Genomic DNA, 22,557 nt, shown 5'->3' with positions numbered 1-22,557 from the left:
CAGAACCACACGGGGGGACCTGGTGAATGACCTGCAGAGAGCTGGGACCAAAGTAACAAAGGTCACCATCAGTAACACACTACAACGGCAGGGAATCAAATCCCGCAGTGCCAGACGTGTTCCGCTGCTGAAGCCAGTGCATGTCCAGGCCCGTCTGAAGTTTGCCAGAGAGCACATGGATGATACAGCAGAGGATTGGGAGAATGTCATGTGGTCAGATGAAACCAAAGTAGAACTTTGTGGTATAAACTCAACTCGTCGTGTTTGGAGGAAGAAGAATACTGAGTTGCATCCCAAGAACACCATACCTACTGTGAAGCATGGGGGTGGAAACATCATGCTATGGGGCTGTTTTTCTGCCAAGGGGACAGGACGACTGATCCGTGTTAAGGACAGAATGAATGGGGCCATGTATCGTGAGATTTTGAGCCAAAACCTCCTTCTATCAGTGAGAACTTTGAAGATGAAACGAGGCTGGGTCTTCCAACATGACAATGATCCAAAACACACCGCCCGGGCAACAAAGGAGTGGCTCCGTAAGAAGCATTTGAAAGTCCTGGAGTGGCCTAGCCAGTCTCCAGACCTCAACCCCATAGAAAATCTGTGGCGGGAGTTGAAAGTCCGTGTTGCTCGGCGACAGCCCCAAAACATCACTGCTCTCGAGAAGATCTGCATGGAGGAATGGGCCAAAATACCAGCTACTGTGTGTGCAAACCTGGTAAAGACCTATAGTAAACGTTTGACCTCTGTTATTGCCAACAAAGGTTATGTTACAAAGTATTGAGTTGTATTTTTGTTATTGACCAAATACTTATTTTCCACCCTAATTTACGAATAAATTCTTTAAAAATCCTACCATGTGGATTCATGGATTTTTTTTTTTTCACATTCTGTCTCTCACAGTTGAAGTGTACCTCTGGTGCAAATTACTGACCTCTGTCATCATTTTAGGTGGGGGAACTTGCACAATCGGTGGCTGACTAAATACTTTTTTGCCCCACTGTATGTGTGTGATTGTCGTGTTTTTAAGTTGTGTATGACTGTATTATTGTTGGCTCTTTAAACATTATTTTATATTATTTTGTATACTTTCTAAATGCAGTTCAGTAGCTCCGGGACATTTTCAACTGACAGAGATGGAATTAATTACCATGATGGAGGGACATTATTACTGTTTTATGTTTTTTAATGCAAAGAAGCAGAGTGAGTCATCTGAACCACTAGAAGAAACAAGAAAAAAAAAATATGTTTCGTCAGAACTGGGTTCAGTATTCTGGCACATTGCTAGCCAACTATAAATGTACACCACATTACATTCAAACCTACTGACTGGAAAATCCACCAGGTGGTGCTAAAACATCGCATGAAAGTTTCAGAACTAAAGTGCTTAAAATTGCCGTACTATAAAGATTAGATTTTTTTCCCCATAATGTTGCAAAAGCAGTTAAGTAATGCGTAAAATATTAATATTTCTTTCTTATGCGCGTTTTAATACTCCAACAGCTTTGGAGTTTCAGATTGGGAAATTTATTTCTAGCTTCTGACCGGCTCCTGTGCAGACTCTGCTGCTTTCAAATGCTCCTTGTAAAACTTTAACCACGCTTCAAACGAGTATTTGTGGAGTTGTGGGTTGTGACACATTCTAGGCTGTTTTAATAATATAAACCTGTTTCTTGTTGTGCTGTTTAAGTAGTCGAGATCTCTATATATTTTAAGTTAAATGTTTTTTTCCAAGTAAATGAACTGTACTTGTAAAGGGCTTGTAAAAAAAACAGTCCCACCTTTCCGATGACACATGAAGGTAACAAAACTTCAACTTCAGCCTAAAGCTGGTGAGTCAACGACCTCGCACGATCAGCTGGCGTCCAGCTCAGAAAATAACAGCAAGGTTATCTGTGTTGATTTCATCCTGAACGAACTATCGCGAAGGCTTTATTTGTGCCGTTTGTCGCAGCCATGCATTTCCTGAACGCGCTGCGCCTGTCAAACTCTGCTCAACTGGTGGTCAAAAGTACAGATGTGGCGAAGAAGGTTTTCATCGTGCAACCAGCATGCTGTTTGGGCACGAAATCAATAACTCAGTTTCAGAGACGATCCCCTGCACTACGAGATCGTTTGCATCTGAAAATGTAAGTATGTGTGTGCTAAACTGGTGAGAATCAGCACCTTCTTACTGGTGTGAATTCGTTTAAACAGAACGCCTCCACACTAACTATTATCTGCCATATGCTGGTATATAATTATTTGTGCATAAGCAGTTGTTTTCTGTGTTATGGGCACAGAGAAACTATAGGAGGAAGAGAACAGTCACCATATGGACCTCCATATAGGTGGTTATGTCTGTGTGTGCAGCATGTGTAGGCTATAAAAGCAATCTTGTCTTTTATTTGTTGTTGTTGTTGTGTTTTTTTTAAGGGAATCCAACACTTCTTTTGATTGTTTTCCTCTTTTCAAGAGTGTGCTCTTCACTTCACCAGGAATATGCATTCAAAGCCATCTGGTTCCGGAGTGGAAAACATGCTTTTCTACACCATCACAGAGGGAAAAGAGCAAGTGCCCATCTCATACTTTACAGCAGTAAGCAGACATCATCTGTACATTACTTTATATGCACTGTTGCTACTGAATATATACTATCCTATTAATTGTACATACTGTGTGCAATGACATTAATGCTGACAACTTCTTATTTGCAGGCACTGAAAAAAAATGGCCTTCACCCATCCGATCCTCGCCTTAAAGACTGCATGGAGAAGCTCCGAGAGGCCGTGAAGGAATCTGTTGGTGAGGTGATGATGGACAAAGACCTTTTCCACAGGTGACAAGCGGTTTCTCAAGGCTAAGAAAATTTATGTCAATAGCACCTCTAAAGCACACAGGCAGTTCAAAATGATTGGGAAATGAGTCAGTTAATCATTCTTTAATTAAACTAAAAAGAATCCAGTCTGACCAAAACTTAATTTAATTAAAGAATTTCTTTTGTATTTTCCTGCAATTTGGTTCTGGAGCAATTTGGGGGCCATGGTGTTGTATATACAGGTTTACTGCCAGGGCGTTATGAATATAACTATATACTGTGATTAGAAAGCCTGTGCCTTTCCCACTGACAAGAGAACAGTCAACTCCACTGTAGTAGACCATGATAACCCCCATATCTTGTAAATTTTACAAATGCAAACTGTTTAAAAGACAACCTCTATCTTCTACTGAAGTCCAACCAGTAGAAGATAGAGGAAAGTCTGGATAATTATTTTATATCACTTTGATTTTAAGTAGGCCTAACCATTGAAATTCTCTTTTCTAACAATGTAAAAAAAAAGTTTAACTACACATTTAATCTCTGAGAATAATGTCAGAAAAAAGTGGAATTACACAGTAAGTCCTAGATTTTCCACATGACATAGTAATGGTGGTGTAGTAGATGAAATAATTGAAAGAAATCTTTCACAAGACAGGAAACAAGAATTTCTGGTAGCTAATTGCTCAGACTGTCCTGCAATAACAAAACAGAAAGTTTCTCTTAATTCACAGAGAATGCTCTTTTCTTGTGGATTCAATGTAAAGTCAGTATTAAAAAACAGGAACTTTTCTCTTATTTAAATATTCATATATTTTTTAATTACTGTGGTGTAATATAAATTGTGACGGGGGAGGTCTTTAAAAGCATAAAATGCTGCAAAACCTATTAAAATACAGTTAAAAATACAAACATTTATAACCCCTTCACGTTTTCCAAAGCTGTCCATTATGCCGATTCTGGCCCCTGGGCCTTAAGTTGTATACCCATGGTCTAGCTGGAAATGTGTGCACTTTTTAACTTAATAAACAAAGCATTTTACAATTAGGACACAGAGATCAGATCAGTAACCCTGTGGTTATTGGACAGAGAGCCTGAGCCACAGCTGCCTCTGTCTACAGAGTGTGATTCAATTTGGAAAAATGGTTTACATTGCTGGTAAACGCTTTATGTCTTTGATCACTACAAATCAAATGAGGCTAAGTTTCATTGCATTAGGGTTATTTACACTCAGTACGTCGACCCTCGCGGTGAACTGCCTGTAAGTGCTGACATTTAACTGTTAGTCCTGCGGCTGCTGGAGATATAGTTTTGCTCCCTTTTTTTAGTTTTTTTTGTTGTTTTGGTTATTTCATTGTGTTTTGTTTTTTATTATTAATATTATTTCTTATGCCACTCTGTGAAACCAATGCAGTCTGTGGATAAGCCCATGATTTGTCATTTGTGTGTCAGTTTAGCAAGTCAGAAATCAAGTTAAGAAAATGGCACACAGAATAACTTTTAGCAAACTCTAAAGGGCAACAGTGGCCAAGAAAAATGGATCTAATGCGGCAGTTGACAGGAAATTTAACTTTACATTTCTCCCACAATTATTGTTGTTTTTTTGTGGGACTTAATCTTCGTTACACTATCCCTCAGAGAGGGCTATCTTAGCTGTGACAGTCCATGGTGTTTTGTTTTCCATGCATGAGGAAGCAGGTGCAGGCATGAGACCAAACTATTTTTAGCCTGACCTTCCACTAACAATCCATTTTAGTACAGGATTTGTTGTATGTGATGTTATGCGTAATTGTTTCTCTCTTCTTTTGTCTTCCACGTACTTTATGTTCAGTCATTCAGACAGGTTTAAGAATGATAAGGCGGAACTATAGAATGTAGAAGAAGTCGGAACTAAATGGACAACATTTTATGCAATTTTTAAGGCTTCTGGTGTCACAAATTGTGCGCATACAGATTTTTTCTTTATAAATAATAAATTGAAAAACTGATACACTGTATAATGTAATGCAAATACGTACAGGTATAGCTTAAGAATGTTAGATTTATCATACAGTAATAAATTCACACACATTGTAATGTCATAATTAAATACATGCATTTCATCAAGATCCATCCCAAACATGGATGTGTGAAAGTCGGTGTCAGGACATGTCAGTTTTATTTACTGTCGTTTTGATCAAAGGAACAGCTTCTCACACTTAATGAAAACTGACAGCTGCTGGCTTCCACTTACTCTAGAGGCTACACACACACACACACTCGTGTGTGTACTCCTATCCTTGTGGGGACATCTACTTGACATAATGCTTTTCTTTCCCTAGCCCCGTACCCTAACACTAGCCATCAAAAATAAATGCCTAACCCTAACCCTTAACCAGACCGTGCACCAGAGCTTTATGAAAAGAAAACTAAACAAAACTCTCTTAATACCTAACCATAACCCAATTGTATCTCTTTAACTAAAACCGCATTTTGAATCTGAAATGCCTTCAGACTTGTGGGGACCGGGCTATTGGTCCCCACAAGTATAGTAAACTTCCATTCTTTGGTCCCCACAAAGATGTCTAAACAGGTACACAAACAACACACACACGCAATGAAAGTATTTTCTTTTTATTTAGGGCTCTTGAGTAATTCTGCATTATGCTGTTTTTGTCTTAGATGTGTAGGAGGAAACATTGTTCTGCTAATCCAGGCCTTCAGGAAGAAGTTTATCATCCCTGAGTTTGACCTGTTTGTACAGAAAATAAATGAAATCTACGAAAAAGTGCAGAAGCAAAGTGATGGGAAGGTAAACTTTTCCTAATTTAGTTTTCCATGCTATGATGGTTTATTTGCTGCGTAAAGCTTTCTCCTAATTCATCCTGCTGCCCCAATATCTGCACACATTAAACATAATACTTGATGAGTAAATAAGGAATCTCTTCTACTACATTAACATTAGTTCTAACAATTACTTCTGAATGAGCATTACTTCTGTCTTAACTTTAACTGTGTTTCTCATTGTGACTGCAGGTTGCAGACTACATTCCCCAACTGGCTAAATTCAGCCCAGAGCTATGGGGTGTGTCTTTGTGTACAGTTGACGGACAGAGGTAGGAACTAAACATTTGAATAAATGAAATGAGAGTCTTTTATGAGATTTGTAGAGATTTATAGAGCTATTTTATTCATATATTATGAGATTCCTCATTAGATTGTGATTTCCCAGCTATCACTGAATGACAGCTGGAAACAAAGATTCTTCTTGTCTAGTGTGTAACTAGATTTATTTGATTTGACATATTCTTTGTAAGACAATTTCATGTGAAAAAATTTTGCAGAACATCAGCCTAATGTTTTGCTGTACCTTTGTTTTATTTTTGTCCAATTTTGAGTCACAGACTTACTGATACACATTTCTGTAATCAAAATATAATTTTTAGTTCCAGTCTTATAATCTTCATACACAGTGCATTTGCTACAGATTTCAGAAGGTGAATCAAATATAAATGAGCGTTCTCTCAGTCTCTACTTAAACATAGTTCATACTTTTTTTTAAAGTGATACTGCACATTCAGTATGACTGTCACTTTATTTTCAAGATTGTGTAGGCTCTAAAGGTCTATTCTGTTTTCTTTTTGCAGGCACTCAGTAGGCCACACCAAACAGCCGTTTTGCCTGCAGTCCTGCGTGAAGCCCCTGCAGTATGCCATTGCCGTACATGAGTCAGAAACTGAGAAGGTTCACCGCTATGTTGGCATGGAGCCCAGTGGACTCAAGTTCAATGTGCTTTCACTTGATGATGAAGGTATGTAAAGCCTCATTACCTCCTATTGGATTATAAAAATCTATCAATGCAATCAGTGCGCGGAAATGACACCTGAAGTTCAAAGAAATCTAGTTATGAGGCATCTAGCACAGCACATAACATGTATCTTAGTTTCCTTTTACTCCTGCATAAGTGCTAAACTGACTGGATGAACAATGTCTTCGTCCAGATGAAACCCGAATTTATATTCTCATAATAATTTTATCATAATGTTTCTTTATTCTTCTGCTTAATATCAAGGAAGAAATCTAGCTGTGTTACTCTGACACAGAATTTAGGTCCTTCACAACTGTCACTGACACTGGTTTCCTTCTCTGAGAAATACTGTGAAATTCAGGCCATTTCCGTTCCACCGAGTCAAATTTTACACCAGTAATAATTAATGAAATGTAATAAACTGATTAGTTGCTATTTTGGTAACAAGGTAGTGTTTGTAATTGTTTTTCAGTTAAAAAAAAAAGAACAAATATTTATTGGTTGCCCTTTTCAAAAAAAAAAAAAATTGGTAACACAATATACATTTAAAGACATTTTGTAAATTTGTTTTTGCAGCACTTTTTTGGTACAAATATTATTCTGTTATTCAGATTATATTTCATGCACATTAGGAATTTTGTCAGGACCCTTTTTTTAAAATATGCACTCGTGGTCAGAAATTTACATATACCCATCATGAGCATGTATGTTTGGTGGTAATTTCAGGAATTTTAATGATTTCTTTGACCTCTTCTTTTGGAAGAGGTGGAATGATTGTACAGCTTTATTTTGGAAAATATGAAAATATTTTATTAAAAAAAGAATTCGGTGCACAAATTTGAATATACTTTGTAATTTCTCTAATCTAAAAAGGTTAAAAAGTATACATACAGGCCCAAATTAAATTTTTTAAATAACTGTTGTTGAAGCTTCTACAGTGCCTTTTAACCTGACAACGCCAAGCCCTATTAGCTTTGTTAGTAAGCTACAAGTGGTATTGTAGTCTCTTTTTGCCAGCATAAAAAGAATTTGTTTGACACTCATTGGGTTGAACATTAGCATTGAACTCTGCTAAGAATAGTGGTCAAAAATCCAGTCCTCCCAGTAGCATGTTGATGGTGACCAAAAGCATCTGGTTGAGGTGCAATTTGTTAAGAGTGGGGGCAGCATGCATGTTTGAACCTGCATATATATTTTTGATGTTGTTTGAATTAGAGAAAATCCACAATAATTGCAATCTTATGTACCCAATTCTTGTTTTTTTTTTACATAATTGAAGATGTTTGCTGTACAATCATTCTACCCTGGAAAAACAGCAGTGCAAAGAAATCATTAAAATCCCCAAATTACTATAACAAGTGTATATAAACTTCAGACCACAACTCTTATGTTGATTCACATATTATAGAGATTGATTTCAGTCCTTTGTACAAAATCATTATTTCATAAAGAATTTGTCTTCAACCCTGTGTCTTATCTTACTGTCCCGTCTCATAGATAAGCCCCATAATCCCATGGTGAATGCTGGAGCCATTTTGATCAGCTCTCTTATCAAGGTAGACAGATAAACACTTATCACTCTCTTTTTAGTGAAAGACTGTGGCAGCAAAAGGTTAGTTGCAGATTTTATATATTTTTGAAGCTCAAATCTCTTAAATAAAGAAATTAATATTAAAATATGCACTAACTAACTGTGTTTACCCTGCTGTTGAGTAAGACTCTTGCAGCAATGGTACTTTGCAGTAGAAAGTTATGCACTCAATTTAAAAACAACTTAATGCATCAGATGTTTTACTGCATGAAAATTTGTGATGTTCTATAGCATATTTAATGTTTGCCTTAAAGTTGGACCACTTGGTTTATGATCATTACCTGCTCTTCTCTTACTGCTGATAATAGGATACTAAATCATGCAATCAGTAACACATTCGTGTTTTTATACTGTGCAATTGGTACCAGCTTCTGAATGCAGGAGCTGAGTGAATGTGGCAATTATACTCAGTACTGTTTGTTTTTACACAAGCAAGCGACTCTCCTTGTTTTCAGCCTCACTCAAATAAGGCAGAAAAGTTTGACTATGTAAGTAATGTACCTCCAGTTTTCTACTCTGTTTAGACCATGAATATAAAAATGTAGGCTTATTATTTTGGTGCTCAGAGGTATGCTGAAAAAGCACAGATGTTTTTTTCCAGGTTATGGAGTTTGTGAAAAAGATGGCTGGCCAAGAATATGTAGGATTCAGCAATGCCACGTGAGTGCATTTCAAAATAGAGTTGGAGTATTTTGTATTTATTTGCCTCCATTTAGCACAAGCATGAGTGAAAACCCATATAGAAAAGATATATATATATAAATCTTATAAAGTTTGTATCTGTCTTGTGTGAAACTTGTATGAAAAGCATACAAGAGTGAAAACACATATAAGATCCCTTGGAAAATTATATAATGAAACTTGTATGTTTTGTATACTTACTAAAAAAATATATGAAAGTAATGAGAAAGTGGCCACTTTCATGAGTAAATCATGTAAGCCTTATATGATTTATATATGATTTACTCATGAAAGTGGCCACTTTCATGAGTAAATCATATATGTTTTTACTATTTCTTTTCCATATGGAAAGACTTACTGTGTTATGGGTTTAGTCCACTACCTATTGCATTATTGATGTTTTTTTTATATTGATTTCTGCTCTTTCTTTGTCTCAGGTTCCAGTCAGAAAAAGAAACAGGTGACAGGAATTTTGCCATTGGATACTACATGAAAGAGAAGAAGGTCAGTTTCAGAAAAAACATTTCCTAAAGCTCACATATATGAATTTAAAAGTTTCAACTTGATAGTACTTATCTTTTAGTAATTAAAAACAATCAAAATTAATCATCCATGATTTAATTATGAAAGTAATGACTAATTGATCAACTGAGTGTCTCATTGAGGTTTGCAGACAAGTTAGCACTAACCAAATGACATTAACTTGTTTGCCATTTTATGATGTGTGACAATCATGGTGACAATGAAGGATCAAATGAATAAGGCCTGTAGGACACAAATCAGAAGCCAGCCAGAAACCTCCAAGAACTACTGATTTTTCCTTAGCAATGGTCGTATTACTTTTAATATGTTGGACAACTCAAGCAATGTCCGCATGAGGTCATGTTAGAAACTCAATAGATGACACACATGACAAGGAAAAGCTAACATTTAAAACCTAAATACTGTATTTTTATCCATTTTAACCTATTATAAAATGTATATTTTGATCAGGTACTCAGCAGTCATATTCCACATTTATAATAAGGTTTTTATATTATTTAATTTTCATGAAACCAAATTGCCAAGTTTCAGATAAATATTCTGCTTACTTTGGTCAATCAGATACTCATGATGATAATATTTCACTCACCAGTGTTTTCCTCTGGGAGCAGATATGATCGATGCCCTTGACTTCTACTTCCAGGTAAAATGTCAATAAAAAGAGTCTTTTGCAGCCTTTTATTTATGAAAAATGATTCAGTAGTTTCAATAATAAACTGACTATTCCTCTCAGCTTTGCTCCATTGAGGTAACCTGTGAGTCAGGAAGCATCATGGCTGCCACTCTGGCCAATGGGGGAATTTGCCCAATTACAGGCGAGCGTGTCCTGAGTACTGAGGCTGTGCGAAACACCCTGAGCCTCATGCACTCCTGTGGCATGTATGACTTCTCCGGCCAGATGGCTTTTCATGTGAGTAACAGCAGGATGTGATGGAAAAAGCACTTCACTGTGTCACAACAAAAATAGGAATAATCTCATTACCTAGAACAAATGGCACATTCAGCCTCTCGTTCTCATCTCACAGGTGGGCTTGCCTGCAAAATCAGGAGTATCCGGTGCAATTCTGTTGGTGATCCCCAATGTGATGGGAGTGATGTGCTGGTCTCCTCCACTGGACAGGGTTGGAAACAGTGTCCGAGGAATACACTTCTGTCAGGCAAGAAAATAGTTTCTGTTTTATTATATTTAGACCACTTATGTTTTGTTTTTTCACGTTAATGTTTTAATTTGAATTTTTAATGCAAGTAGAACATCCTGGCCTTTCTAATATTTTTCTCGTGTTTAAATTGGCTCTGAAGTCGTCAATACTTCAGGCCTTACGGTAGAAGCTTTAATTTTTTAAAAGATGATGATGATTACAGTAATAACCAGTTTAGTTTGATAAATAATTTGCAGTCATTACACTATCGACATCGTCTTAAAGCCAGAAGCCTGGCTTCGACTAATACCATAAATATTCCCCCAGAATGTGTCTGTAGTTGCTTTACAGAGTGCAAAATGTCTAATAAACCTGACTTATTCTGTGGCTGTTATATTCTGTTTTTTAATATTTAATTATTTTTTTTTGACAGAACAAAACAGAATAAATAATTTTTTTGTTCCCCCCCTAAAGATTAAATCATACTGTTTTTGTTTTCTTAGGAACTTGTGTCAGTGTTCAATTTTCACAATTACGACAACTTGAGGCACTTTGTAAAGAAACAGGACCCTCGCAGACAGGATGGAGATGACAGGGTGAGTTGCTCGTATTTTGTTTGGTACTGTATGTAATATGCGCTGTGCTCTAAGCCTCCATGTTTATGGCTCTGTGGTGTTTTTGCAGAACAAGTCTGTTTTCAACTTGTTGTTTGCTGCCTACAGTGGAGATGTATCGGCACTGAGAAGGTAGATAATCGAGACTCCTGATTTTGTCTGTCCTCTATAAAACATTTCCCTCACAATGTCTAAAACAGGCCCTGGATCAAATTACCTCAACAATGTTTATTACTAGCAGAGGTGGGACCAAGTCATTGTTTTGCAAGTCTCAAGTAAGTCTCAAGTCTTTATCCTCAAGTCTCAAGTCAAGTCTCAAGTAATGTCAGGCAAGTCAGAGTCGAGTCTCAAGTCACTGGTGTAAAAGTCCGAGTCAAGTCACAAGTCTGAAACTTTGAATTTCAAGTCCTTTCGAGTCTTTAAAAAAAAGAAAAGAAAAAATAATGTTGCAGTTATGCTAAATGTAAATATTAGACCATGTAATTTTAAAATCTGTGTTTTTCTCAACACATGACAAAATAGTGAACTTAGAAAATATACACAAATTGTGAAATTGCACCTCTTTAAAATGCAGCTCAATTAAACCTAGCTCCTAGAATAATTTTCACCGACAGTTCTGAGATAAGCTGCATGTTATTCTTGGATGCGGTTGTAGGACCGGCTTTAAAATCGCATGACAAAAATATCATACATATTAAAAAAAACTGTATCACCAACGTAGCCTGGACAACATTTGCTAGTTAGATGAAGTCAGCTATCTCATCCTAGCATATTTATATGCATATTTATAATCATACGGTTCTTGGAGTGAGTGCATACACTCATGAAGTTTAGTAACTTCAGGTCACTGCAACAAGCCCAGGTACAGTTTACCTACGGATGGGTACAGGACCTTGAAATGCACCGTGTAGAACGAAAGACCATCGTACGTATCATAAGTTTACCAGTCTCACAAATTGTCGTCATAAATACACATTCCTTAACAGTTTATTAATAGGACCTTTGAGCTCAACGGTAATTAATTAGTAGTGGAAATAATTTCTGGTACCCATCACAGAAATGTAGCAGTGACAATAATATTGTATGCTGTAATCGTACTGGGCAATTAGTGATACAAAAAACCTGTTTTATCCTGTGAATAAAAGTATATGTTTTTGTCAATGTGCCATAATAACAGAGGCGAAACGCAATATTGTGTCAGGACAATTCACTATTTATGCACAATAAACAAAGGAGCATAGCGCGACAATTTCTGTTCAGCGCCAGACTTGCTTGTAACCTATATCACCAATTATGTTAAGAAAAATGACGTATTAACTACTAAAAAACACTGACCTTCGTGTAAATGCTTGGAGCAGACTAACCTGTGAGCTGGAGTGTTCTGGGACGTTATATTTTATCTTTGAATGGCTGCAATCCAGGCCATCCGTCGCGTCTTTGTTACTTCGGAAACATGGCTCGAACAATTTCTCTTCAACGACGTAATCCGATAACAACCGATCTCTTTACCCGTCGGCTTCCCGTGGCTGTCATGCGACCGGCTATTGCAGTTAATAATACAACAGCTTCTTGACATTTTTGTGTTTCTTTTTATCGCTGTGTGACTGATTTTAATTGAAAGCCTGCGTGCGCTAGTACCGCTTGCCACGAGTTCCCAGAATCCTTTGCGGTTCTACCCGTGAATGACGTCACATTTTCAATCTCTATATAATATGCATGTTAAATTTTATATTTGGGGTAAAATATCAAGTCTTTTCAAGTAAACCGGTTCAAGTCCAATTCAAGTCCCAAGTCATTGGTGTAAAAGTCCAAGTCAAGTCACAAGTCTTAGAACATTTTTTCAAGTCAAGTCTAAAGTCATAAAATTAATGACTCGAGTCTGACTCGAGTCCAAGTCATGTGACTCGAGTCCACACCTCTGATTACTAGTAAGGTGTAGTGAACAAAATGACCTTTTATACCTAGTACAGAATCAGAGCATAGAGTATAAGACCAATAAGAGTTCTCTTTTTCTTTTTCTTTTTTAATAAGACAAGTGTGGAATCCACAATTTGTTTCAGGGAGGAGATACAAATCTCTTTGGGGTTGCATCAGTAAAGGCAGCTAGTGAAAAAATCTGCCAAATCAAACATGCAGGGCTACCCGCTGCGGCGACCCCTTGTGAATAATGGAGCACTTGAAAGTAGCTGACTGATTTGTTTTGCAGATTTGCACTTTCTTCCATGGACATGGACCTCAAAGACTATGATTTTCGAACAGCGCTTCATGTTGCTGCAGCTGAGGGTAAGCGTCATAAGTTCAGGCTAATTTTACACTTATTCGGTCATTTTTTTATTTACTTATTTATTTTTAAATTAATGACTTCAAAACAAGTGCAGTTAGCTTAAGTCATCATCTGAGATCAAACTAATCATGACTTTGATCCAAACAACATACATTTAAAGTTTTGCTACAACACAAAAGTTTGTCATAGATGTTTAAGAAAACTTGGTGTAATTGTAAGATAACAGATGCAGAAAGTTGCAGATTTCAGTTTTAATGATGATTGGTTGGTATAGCAGATAAAAACAACCTTTATTACCTATCCACTGTCTTCTCTCAGTTAAAAGAATGGTGTCTGTTCACTCTGTCATTTCTTTTCATTGCTGACTGATACAAAAATACTTAAACTTGTTAAATCGTTTGTTTTGATGCTCACAGCAGTAATTAGCGCAAAGTTTTCACTTTGTTTATTCTCATGATTAACAGTAGAGGTTCAGTACCTCTGGCTCACATTATATAAGCCACTAATGAACCAGCTCATAAACCCTTACAGAGCACCATATGGTAGATTATTTGTCTTCTGTTGCAATGTTAGTTTATTCACAGCACAGATTTAATACTCCGCTGCCACGACTACAGCAGTAACGTTTTTCTTGAAAAGAGCCTCGTAAGCAAACTATTTGTTTCGAGGATTAACATGGAAGTAACAGCAGTTTTCTTCCAAAAGGGAAAAGGCAAAGATTCCTAAATGCCATTCTGAGCTGGATTCCAATAGAAGGAATTAGTAATTACATATTTATTGTTTTTTGTTTTTACTTTAGCAGATTTTCTTCTCCATTTCTAATTCTGTGGTGCTACTAGATTAATTTGTCAATGGTGACAATTTGGTTTTTTTGCTTTTTAAAAATTATATTCTTAGGTCACATGGATGTAGTAAAATTCCTCACTGAAACCTGCAAAGTTGATCCATTTGTAGAAGACAGGTGAGATAAATACCTTGTATATAATTCTAATTATAATCAATTGATTACATTAACCCTGTACTGTCATACTACTTCATTGTAAAGAGCCTTTTTCCATCAACTAAACTTTTCCAATTATTTATCAGCACACGATGTTAATACCACAGTTTGTATACTCTTGGATTTTGTCATCCATAGTTTTATGAATTGCCTCTCCATCACTTGCAGGTGGGGGAATCTACCGGTCGATGATGCCATGCAATTTGGGCATGACGAGCTAGTGACGGTGCTCAAAGATTACCAGCAAGAGTGCAAGCAGCAGGAAAAGAAGCAGAGTGAAGCTGTGCATCCCCAGAAGCTTGACACCATTGACGGCATGGTGTGATAGCTAAAATGAAGTTCTGAAATTGTAATACATCAGGGCATTTGTGCAATTTTCCAAGTTTAGAAATATGGGTGTCCATTTGTAGCACGAAACATGAGTGACGCACAAACAACAGAATATAACTGTCATGGAGCTTTATGAAAGATTTTCTTCAAATTCGAGTCAGGTGAAAATTTTATTGTTTAGCATTTCCTTTTTGTGATTTTGAGTCTTTTTGTTAGAAACACTAGGTAAGTAGGTTGGTGCCACCCATGTAATTTTGAGTTTGTTTTGAGTTGAGGTTTAGGGTCTTTCCCTCTTGTTTTTGCTTTTCTAGGATAATAGCTCAGCTAAGTTTTGGTTTTGTCTTTTTGGTGGGTTTTTTTTGGCACAACCTAACTGTCCCTTTCTCCCCCACATTTGTTGTTTGAGTCTGGGTTATTTATTTTGTGAGAGCGCTGCCATTAAACCTTTTTCATAACACCTGTACCGAGTTTCCGGAGTTGTTGTGTTATCCCCTCCTGCCCTCGAGGAGACGCAACAATTGCATTTTTAGAACACTACAGTCCGTATAGCATTTCTATTCTATAATGTATATATGTGTGAGGTTCACTTGATTGATATCTCTGTCAAAGTGCAACCGAGTACAATGTAGTGCCACACAAAGGGAAATTGATGCTACCTGACTCAAAGTTACATGGATTTCAGCAGCAGGTGACAGGGTGTAAAAGATTTTTGATGACAGGAAGGTGCTTGTTGTTTTTGTTCTATAAAGGATTTTCCCTCCTTTGCCTTGTCTGAATGTTGTGTGACACTCGTCTTTTTTACTCCCAGTCAAACCAACTATCAAACTCAGCGTATTTAAATGATTTGAAATCCATACCATAAACACAATGACATAATATCACAGTTATAACACATAGTGGCCAACTTAATGTTAATTTATTATGTATATGTTTATACCTTGACTTGGGAAAACTGCATGTTTTTTACTGTAAAAAAAAGAGACAATGAGTGTCTCATTGTGGTACTTTATGATCTCCAGCCTCATAATAAATTAGGTTCCAAAAACTAAATGATGTGAAAGGTTTGGCATTAAAGCCATGTATGCCACCCATAGCTTGATTTTATTTTGATTTTATTAAGCTAGTCAGTGCTTCATAGTGTGACAAATTTGATATTAAATATTTTGCAGCACCGAGTAAATCAACTGAATACATGATGAAAAAGCAGCAGGAGTGTGTGTTTTGCATAATCAAGATATTTTAATGAAAACAAATGGAACAAGTAATGTAATAAGAACTATTTAGCGAGATATAACAAATGTGCACCACATTATTTTAACCATATAAAGACTGTACCATGAAATAATTGCCAAAAAAATCACATTTTCTGAAACAGGATTGTGTATTTAACCTTCTGAAAAATGTAATAAATAAATAAATATAAATGTGCATATATGAGCTTATATTGCATATATGAGCTTTAATTTACACTATTTTTGTTAAATCCAGTATTTTTGTGCAATTTCTTGCTTAGAAGTCACACTTTTAAGTCTTTAAGAGTCTTTAAGACTCACAAAAACTCATAACAAATATGATACCCTTGACATTACAGGGTTGACTTCCCTCTCCTTACCAATGCTTTATTTATAAATGTAGAGTTAATAATTTTTGACAGATTGTACCTTTAATTTCATGCATATGATACAATAGACTGTAGCCACAGAGCACAAATGCTTCATTTTTTCTTTAATCCATCAGATGGCACTATGTGCCTGTCCAACATGTGTCCGTGTTGTCTGCAAACTGGTCAACCTACAGTATCAGTTGTTATCAGGTGGAACAGTGTGCCTTAGATTTGTGGAGAGAACGAGCACTGCTGAGCAATAAAGAGCTTATATAAGATTAAGCTGACGTTCAGAGAGACTAGTGCCGCCTGAAGAGACTATGGTGGTCCTGACAGGATCTTGAATCCATTCCACTAAAGAAATAAACAGAAACAGACATTTAGACAACAAATATGCAGTGCAATATTTTCTACACATTTTACTTGCTCTTTAAATGGATTTATTTTAGTCTCTTAGACCAATATTTCTCTTTTTTATTTTGGAAAGTGAGCAAATATGTCACAACTGTATCCAGCACTTTGAATGATTTACAAAGAAAATCTACACCACCCAGTCGATTAGGTGCAGCTCTTGATTTGAACGCTTTACTGTGTGTAGACTGGTGCTCTTCATTTTCTCAAAAGCATTCAATAAAATCGATTGTTGGCAATTGCTACCTTGTCGAAGCCTGTGGTTTTTTCTACCTTAAGAAGACAACTGGTGAGGTATCAATGTGTGTCTTCTGAAAAGACAAACACATTTGTATTGCTTTCCACAATGATTAAAATTTTGGACTCTGGACAGTTCGTGACTCAGATAAATTGGACCTGCTTATTAATGTCGTAGACAAGTGTTCATTTTTTTAATGATTTGAACTTTTTGGCATGAAGGAGGTTTAATGAAGCCAGAAATATAAAAGCTGACTTTAATGAGTTGGCACAGGGATGTGTGTGAATCCCACAAGGATGTTAGGATTTTCTCAAGTTGACAAGGTTGTTCTGCCATTCAGCCATTGCCTTCTGGAGATTAGGTTTCAGAGAATGCATTTGCAGCAGTGAGATTAAGGGTGGTAATAGCAAAATACCTGAATCAGATCAGTTGCTATTAAATTTAATTTTAATACTTATAGTTCCAGTAGAATGATTCCTACTAGCATTCGTGTTTGACTTAATTTTCTTCTATTGTAACTTCAAGTTGTAATTTACATTCCCTTTTTGGTTTCTAATAAAATCATAGTGAATCTATCAATATTTCAGCATCAGTAGCATATATATAAATATATATATAAGTTTCTGTAGCATATGAGTGGGTCACACATGTGGGTCAAACAGACTTTACCAACAACTGTGTTTGTACTGTCATGGTTCATCAGTGGCTGCCCTGGCATGCTGTTCTTACTATGTTCACCAGGGAGGCGTCTGTTCTTCTGTGTTCTTCTGAGTCTCACACCTGCGCACACACACCTGCGGCTCATCATTGCTGATGGATCCTGACAGTATTTAAGGCCGTGTTGGAGTAGTGTTCCTCACTGGATTGTTGTACTTACTTCTGTTAGTGTAGCCTGGCTCGCGTTTGTACTTCCCTGTGGTCCCTGGTGCTTCTTCTGACCTCTGTGTCCATCTACCTGTATAGATTGCCCTGGACCTGACCAGAATGAGAGTGGGTCACGGTGTTGGATTGGACGGTGTGTGTATCATGTTCTGGACTCTACGAAGAGGTGCTTGACGTGTGTTTCCCTGACCCTCTCTTGGAATCCCCGGAACACTGTCGCTCTGTATATGTAAATATTTCACTGGTGTTGTATATAAATCCCCTTTTGACTGCACAGTTCAGAGTCCTGCCATTGAACCCTGCTTCAGTAACAGTGACATGTAGCAACAGTCAGTGAGATGACTCATGAGAACATAACACAAAGTTTGTATTCACAGTAGCTTACCCCTGACAGTGTGTTAAATTGAGAGGTGAACATTCTTCATCACAAGAATGTGATTAATCAAGCGCAAAAAATGATGAATATGTGTAATTAGCGAACTGTTTTTCATTAACATGAGGAACGTAACCCTCTTGCAGAGATATTACAGATACGCTGACCTTTGGAATTAGTTCCACCAACTGAGAAAATGGTTAAAAAATGTTATGCATTAATTCTGTGTTGATTAACTTGTGTATTAATTTCTAATATGTTTGCTAATCTTGTCCACATATCACAAAGAGATGTGCACAGATTTTTAAATATTCACAGAGGCATGAAAGCATTTCTGTTAAAGAATTGGGGATTTATGAAACATTAGACAACACAAATCTAAATAGACTTTAAAAAGTGCATTAAGCTAAAACTTAATCACCAATTTACCTTTAGTATTATATATAATATAATGCAATTATAGAAAGAAACCCATACAAAAACCACAGGATAACCTTTTGAGCTTGTAACAACAGAAACAGACAGTCTTGTTCTGGTCTTCTGAAGTTTTCAACCACATCACACAGGCAGCACATTAAAATCATCCATGTGTCAGCTCACGTCACTCGTTCAGTTCGGGCTTGCACACCAGCAGTTCTTCCACAGTTGCACAACTATTAGGTTCATGGTTGGTGATACATCTGGATTGTCAAACTCTTCTACTGGGACATCTGGACATCTACACTTTTAGTGGTAGTTGTCATGAAGCCATTGCCATTATGATGCAATACTTACAGCTTATAGCTTTTCACATTTAAGCTGCAGTTTGCTGCAGTCTCCCTCACTCATTCTTTCTCCACAGACAAGTTGATATATTCTGTACATAAGCAGTGTTTACTGAATCCATGAGCGGTCAAAGATGAAAAAATTACATTTTAAATGAAATCACGACACAGGGTGTCCTTTTGCCATGATTGCTGTGTAGTAAAGATTGTAGGTCTTTTGATTTCAGTATGTGTGTTAACAAACTTTAAAATATCAGAAAACAGTAGTCTGCTATAGTAAAATCAATACCCAACTTCTCCACTTCTCCATTCCAACTTACATGTTAGATGGAGTGCATACTGTACATAATGAGGTTGTCAGGGTCCCTGCGCAATTATGGACATGTGTGTTTTTGGTGTGCTGTCCCTCATTCTCCCTGCTTGCAGATTTTTGTGTGTGTGTGTGTGTGTGTGTGTGTGTGTGTGTGTGTGTGTGTGTGTGTGTGTGTGTGTGTGTGTGTGTGTGTGTGTATGCCGGTGTTTCTGAGAGCACCTGTTTATAGGCACCTTCAGGCCTGGTGGGTGTGGCCCTGCCAGGCGGTTGGCCACACCTGAAGACCATCACACAGCTGATCAAGCTTTGTAGGAGGAGCTACTTAAGAATGCGTTGGAGATCTCTCCGACGGATCATTGCGTGGTAAATAGTGAATAACTATAAGTGAGCTGAAGAAAGGAATAAACAGCTGGAACAGGAAAACAAAGTCATGACAGTAGTTTGAAGTAGAAAGAAAAATGAAGGACTGCAAAAAAAAAAAGCAACTGGAGGAGAAATTTAAAGCCTTGGAGCAGAAGTATAAATTACTGGAGGAAAACCAAAAAATGGTAGAGGAGAAAGAGAGAAAAAAGAGAAACACAAAGAGTTGAAGATGAGAAATGTATTATGAATTGATGCAGATGTCAGGAGGACAGAAACACAAAAATACTGCATGAGAGGATAATCAGCTGACCTTTCAACTGCAAGTTAGGTTTGTTGACTGACATGGATTTTTAATTTTTCACATTAAAGAATAGAGTTGCGAACACACTCTGTACATGCTAGACGAAAAAGAGTTTGTCTTTATCTCAGTGAGTCTGTCTATACAAATAATCTTCTTTTCCTTGTAATTAACTGAGTATCATAGAGATGGAGGTGAAGCTCTTTGGATTTAAATCTGTTGAAGCTGCATTTGGAACATGAAGAACACTTATCGTTTGCAGTATGTCAGAAAGGGACAACTTGATTATCCAAATGCAGAGCTCAAAGAAGGATTGTCAGTTAGACAAAAATTTTATTATTTTAAAAGGAAGTTTAAAGAGGGTGCTCATGAGGCTTTGGCACATTGGATGAGCTGAGCTGAGCTGATTGCTGGAGTATGGAGATAAGAATGTAGCTCCAGGCTGAACAGGTTTAACTGAAGTACAGTATAGCATGTAGTGTGTAGCTGATAATGCTGGCACAGTGCCATAAGAATACTCTGAGACACATAAAGAAAAGACTGTGAAGTAAAAAGTAAAAAATATTCAAGAAGTGAATGATGGTTTTATTTAAATTATAACTGGAGCTTGAATCTTAATCAAGCAGTCCTTCAATTTATTTATAAGCACATTTTAAAAAAACACACAGGTTGACCAAAGTGCTGTACATAGTAAAAAAAAAAAAAAAAATAGAGAGTAAAAATGTGTTTTCAGATGGGTTTTAAAAATGTCAAGTGTTGGAGAGATCCTCAGGCATGTAAATGGATTGCCCACAGATGCATAATCAGAGCACCAAGTCAATACACACCTATAACAGAAATAAACCAAATAAGGCCAGTGTTGGGAAGGTTACTTTTAAAATGTATTCCACTACAGATTACAGAATACATGCCCCAAAATGTATTTTGTAACGTATTCCGTTACATTACTTACGGTGTGTTCACACCGAACGCGATGGACGCGAATAGAGCGTCAGGTTTACATGTAAAGTCAATGGAAAGGCGCGATGACGCGCGATTGCGGGTCCCGCGAAAATTCGGAAGCAGATTTGCGTCGCGAAAACGCCAAAACGCGTGAAACGCGCGTCAGTGTAGCGCGTCTGGCGCGTTTGACTCGCGAATAAAACCACGCGCGTGAGTTTTTGTGTTGCATTTTGTGCATACGCGCGTTTCGCGTCTACCGCTCGAGTTGGAAAAATCTGAACTCCAGCGTCAAATCGCGCCGCGACAACCAATCAGGAGCCTGGTGACGTGGCTGTTACCTAGGTCAAAGGGGCAGATCCAGCCAAAGCCTTTCATACTTCAATGGAGGGGAAGGCTAATCAATGCGGTAGCAAACAACTGGGAGCTGTACAACACCAGCTGCTTTCAGTACCGACCTGGTAAGTTCATTCATTTCTCTTTTGAAAGTTTTCACTGACCCGGGGAAGCCGCACAAAAGCTAGCAAGCCACTGCTATTTTCCCACTGACGTACAAATACCGTTCTGCTTTTATGCATGTTGTCATTTAGGAATATATTTTATTGTTTATTAATAAACAGCACACAGTGGTCCCGCTGTTCATCCGTCACTGCTTTGCTTTTTCGCTGATTTTTTATTGCACAGTACAGCATTGCATTCTGCAGCCTGATTGACAAATCTCCTGCGCTTGCCAAATTTATCACGTTTGGTTTTGATAACCATCGCGTCCAATAGAAAAAAACAGCACAAAAACACCCATAACTATGAGCCTCATTCGGAAATAGACACCTGCACCGTGAGGGAAAAAGGCGCACGAAAGTGGCGGGCAGATGAAGACAAACCGCGGCATAATAATACTTTTACGTTTTGCAATCTACAAAGGTTTGCACTTTGAGAATCAATTGTGAGAACTGTGACCAGGGGCTAGTTATTCTGAGAACCCCTGCAATAAATGAGGGACCACTGTCTACTCTACGATTATTATATCCAACCTGTTAACATTTAATACTGTATTGATAGAACCAACTGATTCTGCAGCAGAGCATCCCCAGTCCCTGAGCTCCTGCTGCTGCACCCACAGATATGTACAGCAAGCACTGATACCTTTTTAGTCGGTGGGATTCCCTTGTGATCACCTTTACTAAATATCTACAACCAATCTGATTATATCCTGTTATTGTTTTGTTTTGTTTTTTCAATGTTGAAATTAAAATCTAGTAGCAGCCTTCTCATTTCTTTGTGTTTTGTGCTGTTTTACAGGCCCACAGAGGAGGACGGCTCCGAGGCAGATGAGGGACGGGTCCCAGGACGGTCCATCGGCGGTGGAGCTGGCCATCCTGGAGTCCCTGAAGAGGCCACACCAGTCTCCAATGGAGCATTTCCTCCTCAGCCTTGTTCCTGCTCTGGAGAGCAGCTGGTCCTTTTTATTCCTGTCTCTCTGTAAATTCTTATATTTTATATATTTATGTTTAATGTTTTTCTGTTTGAGACTTTTAATATTATTTCAAATAAATGTTTATAATGACTAATGTCTCAGTTCTACTACACAGCAAATGTTGGCACACAAC

General features: G+C 37.5%; 1 protein-coding gene across 1 annotated transcript; it reads left to right on the top strand.

The window, feature by feature from the left end:
* Positions 1–1,695: 1,695 nt before the first annotated feature.
* gls2b (glutaminase 2b (liver, mitochondrial)) lies at positions 1,696–19,382 on the top strand. The gene is made up of 19 exons (XM_085407446.1): positions 1,696–1,832; positions 1,955–2,129; positions 2,478–2,577; positions 2,697–2,818; positions 5,459–5,588; positions 5,813–5,892; positions 6,424–6,587; positions 8,082–8,140; positions 8,631–8,663; positions 8,777–8,835; positions 9,294–9,360; positions 9,992–10,042; positions 10,133–10,309; positions 10,425–10,556; positions 11,042–11,134; positions 11,223–11,284; positions 13,359–13,435; positions 14,334–14,397; positions 14,605–19,382. The coding sequence occupies exons 1-19, from the start codon at positions 1,796–1,798 to the stop codon at positions 14,759–14,761; spliced, it is 1,839 nt and encodes a 612-aa protein (XP_085263572.1). The 5' UTR covers positions 1,696–1,795; the 3' UTR covers positions 14,762–19,382.
* The last annotated feature ends 3,175 nt before the right edge of the window (positions 19,383–22,557 follow it).

This window comes from Rhamphochromis longiceps, linkage group LG5 (assembly GCF_057381845.1).
Source record: "Rhamphochromis longiceps isolate RC_006_pf linkage group LG5, R_longiceps_female_GT1.1, whole genome shotgun sequence".
Classification (NCBI taxonomy): domain Eukaryota; kingdom Metazoa; phylum Chordata; class Actinopteri; order Cichliformes; family Cichlidae; genus Rhamphochromis; species Rhamphochromis longiceps.
The sequence above is the reverse complement of the archived record's forward strand: the minus strand, read 5'-3'. Positions and strand labels throughout refer to the sequence as shown.